Source organism: Ammodytes marinus, assembly GCF_949987685.1.
Source record: "Ammodytes marinus genome assembly, chromosome: 20".
Classification (NCBI taxonomy): Eukaryota; Metazoa; Chordata; class Actinopteri; order Uranoscopiformes; family Ammodytidae; genus Ammodytes; species Ammodytes marinus.
The window spans coordinates 12,370,689-12,380,855 of record NC_137224.1 but is presented as its reverse complement, the minus strand read 5'-3'; the positions used below and the strand labels follow the sequence as shown (position 1 = coordinate 12,380,855).

General features: G+C 39.2%; 1 protein-coding gene across 1 annotated transcript; it reads right to left on the bottom strand.

The window, feature by feature from the left end:
- Positions 1 to 489: 489 nt before the first annotated feature.
- On the bottom strand, positions 490 to 5,385 carry LOC307266915 (potassium voltage-gated channel subfamily A member 7-like). The gene is made up of 3 exons (XM_080049048.1): positions 5,283 to 5,385; positions 4,266 to 4,983; positions 490 to 1,799 (listed from the first exon to the last, which is right to left on the bottom strand). The coding sequence occupies exons 2-3, from the start codon at positions 4,938 to 4,940 to the stop codon at positions 891 to 893; spliced, it is 1,584 nt and encodes a 527-aa protein (XP_079905174.1). The 5' UTR covers positions 4,941 to 4,983; positions 5,283 to 5,385; the 3' UTR covers positions 490 to 890.
- Positions 5,386 to 10,167: the final 4,782 nt, after the last annotated feature.

Below are 10,167 nucleotides of genomic sequence, written 5' to 3'. Positions count from 1 at the left end.
AACCTTAAAATAACACTGCTACATTTAGGCAGCAAATCATTTTTCAAGTTTAAATAGTATCCCTAAATAATTCATCAGTACACAGGCATAAGTAACACTGCTTTTAAGAAAATTAATAAAATATAATCTTTATTAAAAACACGGAGTGCAGGTAAATACAGAACTTTTGCCATAGCAATCAACACATTTCTCTTTAACACCAGTGGGTAATGCTGTGCCATTAAGTGATGCTATGGTGTTGTATTACAGCCTGATAAAGGTCGGGTCGGTCGCTTCAGGTCACAAAAGCCAAAACTACACAAATGTGAACTTTGTACATTACTTACAGAAGAATGCTGAGAATGGCGGGTTGGTTGACTGGAGATCTCAGTTTGTCTGCCGTGACAGCTCTGCTGGTGTTTGGTGCAGTATTGAAAAGGCATGGCGTCTATATTGACAATAATCAATCTGCTTCCACTTCAAACATTAAGCCACAAAGTGACAGTACTAAGACATCATAGTTTTGAGGCACAGAAAAGTCATTTTCAGCACAAACACAAACTGATAGCATTAATAAATAACAGTTCATATTATATTTATATCATGACCCTGAGAATATAAAACTAACTGACCTTTTTCTTGCTTTTTTAAAGCTAAATTATACAAAAGTTGCCTTTCAACGACATTTGGTTGGCAAGTGCTATAATAAATATCTAAAAAACTATGAGGGATGGCAATACAAACTACCAGTGCTATATTTATGGGTTTCTCTTGGCAAGTTTATTTTCTCTAATTTCCGGACTTTTAGTCCTATAAACTCATTCAATATGTTGCATTTTACTTTTTCATTAACTTTGTCATTATTTCCTATTGTGTCTTTCTGACATGGTACAAAACAACACTCACCTTCCCTATACTTGAGTAACCAGTGGTTCCCTCAGATACATATTTCCTCCTCTGAACTCTGTGCTCTGCCCTGCACACAGTCCACCCAGCAGAGTGCCGTTCAAAGGGTTGCAGATGCCTTCAATGGCATAATAATCTCCCTCTGGATCCCTATCCCCTTCATCTGTTTCCTCCCCTTCTTCTGGCTCCTCGTCATCCCACAGGCTTGTCTGAATATGGGTGTACTCTGTGTGATCCTCGCATTCAGTCTCCCGATGGTAGAAGTAACTAAAATTGGACACGATGACAGGCACTGGCAGTGAGATGGTAAGCACACCGGCAATGGCGCACATTGAGCCCACCAGCTTACCCCACATTGTCTCCGGGTACATGTCACCATAGCCCACTGTGGTCATGGTGACAACTGCCCACCAGAAAGCATGCGGTATACTGATGAAGGCCGTGTTAGTGTGGTCGGCCTCGGCAAAGTAGATGGCGCTGGAGAAGAGGATGACCCCAATGAACAGGAAGAAGATGAGCAGGCCCAGCTCGCGCATGCTGGCCCTCAGTGTCTGACCAAGGATCTGGAGGCCCTTGGAGTGACGAGACAGCTTGAAGATCCTGAACACCCTCACCAACCGGATGACTCTGATGATGGCCAATGACGTCGCTGGAGAGGCATCATTGTCCTTGGCTAGCTCCGTTCCCAGGGTGACGAAATAGGGCAGGATGGCGCTGAAATCAATGATGTTCATGACGTCCTTGAAGAAGTGTGTCTTGCTCGGAGCGCAGGTGAAGCGCATAAAGAGCTCGAAGGAGAACCAGCATATGCATATGGTCTCCACCAGGAAGAAGGGGTCATGGAACACACTGTGCGGAAGAGGCATGTGCTCGGATATGTTCTTTGCTGTGGCATGGTACCTGTAGAAGTATTCCTGAAGTAAAGGAGACATGAGAGACAGGAAAGACATTATGCATACTTATGCAGTATATTGTGAAAGTAATAATCATTGTTTACAGACAAGTCATTGTCATTTTGCAAAAAGTTCTTACAAATATAATTAAAGGTGCACTATGCAGTTTCAGGGGAGGGAGATTTGTTTTCAATTGGACTCTATCATCATAAATCATAAATAATAAAAAAAAAATTGGGGCACCTGCAACCAAATTTCAGACCAGAATGAGAACACAACTCTGGGGCATGCTGCTGTAATCATCAACAGTGAAACAGTAACTTTTGTAAGTAGCTTTCTAACTTCGAAAACATTTCCAATGACCCAATTTTCCTGTAAGGAAAGTTTGTTTATTCAGTTAAGATAACAATGTAATACTGATATACTGTTTATAAAACGTTCACTTTGACACACCCAAAGTTACATAATGCACCTTTAATGTAACCCTAATTGAGGGAACATGCCTACTAGCATTCAAGTCAAGAGCTATATAAGAAAATCAATACTGCACCACTCTCAAATCTGAACTGTAATTATTAAGATAAAACCGGCCGCAGGTTAACTATAGCTTAGCACAATCACTGGAAGCAGAATGAATCAGTCAGCCTACCCGCACCTCTGAATCTCACTATTTAAAATATTTATTTTTTAATCTCCACAACAACAAAACTAATTTAAAAACATAATTACCAAGTCCAGAAACACAATTTATCTTAATGAAATAAACCGTCATATTACCCTCCACAAAACAGCAGTGACATTTTTCTCTCCAGGTTTTGTACATTTAAAAAACAAAAGATATACACAGATATCATGTGTTGATTGGTGAGTTCAGAGCAGAAGCAGGCTAGCTATTTCTCATTCTTACCAGTCTTTATGCTAAGCTAAGATAACCAGGTGGCTCCAGCTATATATTTAGCTTACAGATATGAGAGCGGTATCTATCTTTTCATTCCATCAAACTCCAGGCAAGACAGCAATTTAACATTTAATATGATGTCACACAATTCCTTCAAGTGTAGGACTATCAGTACACATCATGTCCTTTTACAAACTGTAACGGAGACACTCTTTTCATTTAAACCTAACAGAACTTCAGTGGGTCACGCGCCATCTCATTTGTTCTCACATTTGACAGCATCATAAAAACATTTGGCAACTGCAGCATTACATTTCAATCATAGCTGCACCTATCTCTTTTTCAGTCCACCTGTCTTTCCGTCTTCAGTGTCAGTTTGAATTGCATTCAAGCATACGATAGTGGCTGTTTAAAGCATCTTACACTTAACATAAATTTAAAAGTGTGAAAATGGATGATACAGATCTAACGGGATCAGTGTTGTCATGCTGTAATGGGCTGTGTGTCCTAAATAAAGTTTCAGGGCATTTTAAATATACCTGGAATATTCCTTTTTTACTTTCAGTAGCAGGCCAGTGGCAGTGTTTATTGCTAAAGGTGGACGCATATGTGTTGATCTGCTCCAAGGGTTCTCCTAAGACTAAATATAACCCCATGAGATCTCCAAAGAGAAACATGAGAGCGTCTTGCTGGGCCGCTCCTCATCCATCTCCACCGTCGTCGCTATCCCATGGCCCCATGGTCTAGTTTAGTGGATCTGCTGCTGACTTACAGTAGTTTCCTGGCAGCTCCCTTGTGCAAAGGCAGCCTGGCCTAGCAGAGCAGTCTTGGAAGAATGTGTTAACACGACCCAACGTGTGCATCTCATCCCGTGAGACCTTTTAGTGTCCAGTTCTAAGCCACGAGAAGGCTTTGGCTCACCTTTGCTTATGTGTTAGGTCACTTGTGTGACCTTTTATTAACACAACTAACTGTCTCCTCACCCTGTCTGTCCCTTCTCTCTTTTTCATTTGTATTCTAGCCCCCACCCGTTATTCCCTGTACCCTTTAGCACTTCCTGAATCTGAGTGTATCAAATTTAACAGACGACTAAAATAATCACACCACAAGTATCCCGCAGTCTTTCTGGTCCGCCTCCAAACACATTGGCAATAGCCGTTCCCATGTCAGTATTTTTCCTCTTAACACACTGTAGTACTCGCAGAGTGTGTGTTTACCCAAACACCTGCTTGCCCTGGTATCATGTTTCAGTCACACACATCCTCATTGCCATTGGTCTGATTAGGGCTTTGCTAAAAGCTTGTAGCAGTAGTACTGTCTCTGTTTTGACTGACATTTAATGAACTCATATTAAACATAAAGCCAGGTTATACCTTGAAAATAAGTAGAAGATATCTGTTTTTTGTTGTTGTTGCGAGAGGGCCTTAAATAGCTATCAATTTTTTCTGACATCTGTCCTCATTATTCCATTTACCTAACCTTCAGGAAGTGGGGACACCAGTTAAAACATCTCAACCCTCCATCCTGACACCTCTTCAAATTATTCTGCCACTCAAATATACAGTGCAAACTTGAACTACATTTCCTACCTCTCGTGACTCCTTTTCATTCCTGAAGTCAGGCAGTGTCTCCAGGCAGAAGATGAGGATGGATACCACAATGACCATAACACTGATGATGGCTATGATGCGTGCCCCCGATGAGGACTCGGGGTGCTCAAACAGCATCCACAGTCTTTTCTGGATTTCGTTGGTGGGCAGTGGCCTCTCCTCCTCTTTTGGGAAACCTTCGTCCTCCTTGAACCGGTTTACGATCTCCTCTCCCAGCTCGTAAAACATCAGCTCGTCCATGAAGATGTCCAGGGGTATGTTGGCGGGCCTCCGAAGCCTCCCGCCTGACTGGTAGAAATACAGAACGGCATCAAAGCAGGCCCGATTGCGGTCCAGGAAGAGCTCGTTTCGAAGTGGGTCAAAGTACCGGGACCTACGCCTTGGGTCGCCAAGCAGGGAGTCAGGGAATTGGGCTAAGGTTCTAATCTGGGTTTCGTATCGCATCCCTGAGACGTTGATGGCCAATCTTTCGCTCAGTGCCCATCCACTCCTCCATAGAGACCCTGAACGCCGTCTCTCTTTCTTCTTCTCTTTAATCTCCTTCTCTCCTTTCTCCTCACTATTGAGTTGGTTCTTCAGCTGTTTCTCTTTCTCTCCATCACTTTCTTTCCTTCTGCTTCCTCGTTCGTCATCGTTTGGGTCACTGGTGTCCATCCCTGCGTGCACGCCAGGCCAGAGACCCCAACAAACCACTCACCTGAGAAATTTGCAAAACAACTGGACTTAAAAGCAAACACTGTCTGAAACCAAAGTGATAGCTTGTGTTTTTCAGTTGACAAGTATTACAGGATATATTAGTAGTAAGTAAGTAAGGCTGTAGCAGCGTTTGTAAGGCAACATTTTCTATGACATACTGTATGTCATCAAAGATAAATGTGCACATTCAGCCAGAATGTATTTGAAATTACATATTATACAATATGAGCTGTCAATGGAAGAATAACAAAGAACAAGCAATGTTAGTACCCAATAAGTGAGATGGGAGCATGTACTTACTTAGTGTAAAACAGCCGCTGACAGAGTCTAATGGCAGGATGAAAAATCACATTGTTCGTCTTGTGTGGCTTATCCGGTTGTCAGTCTTTCTCTCTGTCATCACGTCTGTCCAACGGATATACACAAAGTCTTTGTTTGTCTTGTTTGATCCACCTTCAATCCTATGGCAGTCCAGCTAAACTTTCAGACAAGGTTAAAAACACAAAGTATGCTTTCTGCTTTTTTGCTCGGAGAACATCCACAATCTTGTCCTGCCTCTTGCTGCCTCGCGTTATCTGTCTTGAAATTTTTTGGGAATGCTGTCCTGTTGAAATTCAATATCAGTTGGACCCCTCCAACCCCTCCCTGTCCTTTCCCTCCATTTTAGCTATGGGGCAAGGCAACCTTCAACCTCCCTATCAAATGTCACCCCTGCCTGGTGCTGCATGCTGTTACCCTCTCTAACAAGCATGGTACTCTGACTGACAGAGGTCCCCACTGTATCATTAATTTAAAAAAATTCTTAAACAAAAAAATTGTGGAAGTCCAGCCATAGTAATAACAACATAGCTACTGTATGTAAACAAATATCTTATTATTTTGCAGCAAATATGTAATGCTAGATAACAAAATTTAATTCCTAATTTTGCTAAATGACAAGTACACAAAGGTTGATTTTGTTTTGTGATATTATGGGGGTTTATACTGGCATCATTTGGGGTATGTTTGTTGGTAAATAACATTGACCCTTTCTTGCATTTTTCTTGCAGCCATGACAACATGATAACATTCAACAATGTCCTTACTGAATAGTACGATATTAAATTTTGGACATCACTTCCTTTCTGCACTTTGAATGTCCTTGTGTCTGAATTGTGCTATATAAATAAACTTGCATTGCCTAAACTTGCCTTCTGTGTCTGTACAATATGTTCCCATGTAAAGCAAGTTCATGATAAACTTTTTATTTTGCAATCATCCAAAGTGTGAACTTTATAAGTCATAAACAGCATGTACTCAAAATGAAAATTTAGATCATGCTTGTTGTTTTGTATTTAAATAAAACATTTAATTTACAATTACCATCCACCCTTCAATCGAGCCCTTAAGCCAAATCACACTGTATAGCTTAATCACCAAACACATAAACTTCAAATAACTCAAATTTACGGAAAGCTCTTTCTTTCACCACTAATACAATTTACTTTAAGAAGTAATAGCGCTCTTTAAATGATGAAAACATATGACATAAAAGAATATCTACCCAACACAATACAAATACAATTTACTAATATGTATGAAACATTTGCAACTTTACCCTTGTTTTGAAACCAGGTCCATCCCTTTTATAATAGGTCCATGGTCCATCCTGTAGAAGACAAAGCTGATTCTTTTTTTTGCCTCAATGTTTTCCTTATCATTTAAAACAAGAAGCTCGGTAGTAGTAGCCAATCAGAAAGGCTCAAGTTAAATCGTTGACGCCCAGTGTGATTGATTGACAATGTTTTTATTCAATAGAGTAGCCTACTGACACCGTCGTTAAAGCATACGAAGAAAAATAGCTGCTGGATACTCCATGATTGGCTCCTATTTCTAACCAGATAGTTTGCGGGTACAGGGCTTTCTATTCTATGTAGGCTATTTTTATGACAATTTATTATAGGCCTACGTTATATAATACATTAAGGATATTGTGTTGTTGTGACGTAGAGGGAGGACAGCAACAGAAGCTCACTACTGCGAGCATTGACATTTGTAGTATGCTAATGCGTCGTCCTGCATGGTGTGTGAGTAGAATTTACAATAAAGTTCAGTGTCAGTTACTACAGGAAGCAGCGAGTGTTGTGTAAGATACAAATGTGTCATGAAACCATTGTTAATTTAGTGAAACTGGTGTTTTTTTTTTGCAGTTTTATAACCATACATTTAGCCTAGATATAATGTAAGCATTAGCGTAGCCGTGTTTACCAGTTTTGCAGAAAAAGCTAATGAGGAATAAAAGTAGGCCTAGGCCAAGTCGAAAAGTATTTTTACAGTGATAGTTGCCTTAGAGATTTACAAAACGTTTATCATTGCCTCGTGTAGTTGTCAAAAACTAGAAAAAAAATCACTTGCTTCAATTACATGAGTTTATAGGTTGGTCTTTATTTTTCATGGGGCAGCCTAATGATACGTTTCAAGGGGTCTTGAAACCATCTTAAGTTTGTGAATTTGAGTGAAAAAATTTAATTCCAGGCCTTGATTTTTTTTAAGCATACATGACTCGCTTCATTAAAAGTGTTTGAATTGTTCTACCTTACGCTAGTACATTTGTATGTGTGCATGTGTGTCTCCCACCATATGTGTCTTTGTTTGGCATGCCATGTAAGTGTTACGGTCAAGTGCAGCATGAGTGACTAAAATCAAATGATGTTGTCTGTGAGCATCTATAAAGCCGGTTGTTCTATTACAACAATTTCAAGTGTTGTGAAAGTACTTAATTTGAGCTGTGTGTCAAACTATGCTGTGTCCGGTCCTTGCATTTTAGGGAATAGGGCCTTGACAATGATTTTGAAGAAAGTTGGACGCCTTTGACATTACCTCCTTATCAGGATCATCCCCTGACAGTGTCTACTGTGGATAAACATGCTTCATCAGGAAAAACAGCCACAGCCTTAACATGGACAACCTCATTTCAGGTACCGTAAATCGTTGAAAGTTGTAAAACCATGTATGTGTTACTAAGTTATATGCTACAAATGCAAAATGTAAAACAAACATCCCTCAATTTGTGGGTTAAAGTTCTGACACATTAGTCATGAGCCTGGAGAGATAATGTACTGGAACTATTTAAGCAAACTACTTTATATCATCTGATTCAAACTATTACATTTAATGATACACCTGTGCAATTGAACCTACTGACCTCGACTTAAAGGGTGAAAATAAGAATAAAAAACAGGCACAAAAAGGCAGATTATTCCCCTTGAACAAAGGAATTGCTTTAGTTTCTTTTTGTTCAGTAACATCTTAAATATATAATTGAAATTATAAAAAGAAAACATCAAAATAAACCAAACTAAACCCAACAACTGAATCAGATGAACTGTTTTTAGTCAGAGGTCTTTATCCATCTGAATCTACCAAAGCAGCCGACATTACTTTGCATTACCACCAGAGGGAGGTGATGTTTTAGCATAAAGGAGAAAGAAAAGGGAAAAGGAAAAAAACAGTAAAAGGCCTCTGCCGGCATTTCCTCATAGCTGCCGTTGGTCACAGAATAAAGACTCTGCTCACTGGTCTGCTAAATAACATTATTATTAGACCACATATTTGATAAAATTATATAACCTAGTCTGCCAAAATGTGCCCATTAAAAAATTAGCTCAAGGATATATACCCATTGTGGACACAATAAATCAATAGATGATCATCAAGTGTTAATTAAAAGGAACTAAGGAATTTTTAGTGTTCTTTTTGTAAAGGATGGGAAATCATCCACAAAATGATATCCTACAAAAAATGCGGTGATATTCTTGGCATCATGTATCCTGTTCTTTGATCAGAGAACACTGTGACGGAGAAGTCTGTGGTTCTGGATCTGTAAAATGGCTTTTAGTTCATCAGCATTTGTATAGCTATGGCAGAGCAATCCTGAGATCTTGTGACTCCTGTGCGATAGCAACACACACCACCACAGATTCATCACCATGTGGGGCAGTTTGAAACAGACAGAGGGACCATCAGTAGATAATAGATGACTCATCAGACCACATTACTATGTCTTACCATATGTTCCTTATGTCAGCTTATGGTTTGTGCCTTCATCCCGGATATAAGCATATTCCAAAGAACAGTAATGCATTTTTTTTTTACTTTGTCCCATTGTGCAGTTACGGTATGAAGCTTCAACTATATACTATTTTAGTGACAGAGGGGTTGACAATCTCTGTTATTGTTCTTTAACAGTTCATTTATAGAAATCTTACACTTACTGTTCTTACATGTTGCGTGTCTGGTTTCATGGATATTAGAAGTTCAAGTTACAGTTATCTAATATTGAACCGAAAAAACAAACATCACTTCCGTTATCCATCTCCAATATCATGACACAGTTACAGTTGACCTTAAAATTATGGATTAGCAATATCCAGTAGTATGTATTTCAGAAGTTCAATGCGGTTTAATGCCAGAGTCACTGGCTAAACAGAAAGTTGACAGTTGTACCATTGGGAAATGTTAGCAACAAGATAACCCTTGTACTTATCTGTATTGTGGTATCCTGTTCCTGACGGGCTGATGAATAGGGTTAACTCTGAGTCTGTACAAGATCTTTTAGTATAAGTCAGTATGCACATTTCATCAGTTAGAAATCTTAAACGAACTGACACGCCATTGATGTCACTTTTTCCATTTATTTTAACTTCCTTTCAATGATTTTAAGCCATTTTAATGTGTCTGAAAAAGCATCTTGGGACTGTTTATCATTGATTAATTCAAGCTGCTATGGAGATCGGTTCACATTAGGTCTCATTGACATTCATACATTTTAAGTCTCAGTAGTAGAAATATGTTCAATTATAACACTTTATTGATATGTTTCAATTTTTTTCTTCAAAATATAAAAAGATAGATCATGAACATTCCATTGAAATATACTCTGTACAGTTCTTGATGAGTTGTTCTTTGTGTTCCAACATTTCAAAAATAAAATCCGGCATAAGTCACAATCAGATACTCCAGTGACCACCTCCTCTCCCCATTCACTCTCCTACTAAGACAGCAGTACAATGGACTAATACCTAAGTCTGTTTTATACAATTTGATGGCATGTACAATTAACATACATCTTTTCTCTTTGGAATGCTCATGTGTCTGCATGATGTTAGTCTGTAGTATCAGATATATGTCTATTGGTATGATTGTT

Bases quoted from the DNA above. Each gene is read 5' to 3' on its own strand.
- LOC307266915 (XM_080049048.1), bottom strand. From the start codon at position 4,940: ATGGACACCAGTGACCCAAACGATGACGAACGAGGAAGCAGAAGGAAA. The intron at 1,800-4,265 runs GTAGGAAATGTA...CCTTTACTTCAG, and splicing joins ATGAAAAGGAGTCACGAGAG to GAATACTTCTACAGGTACCA.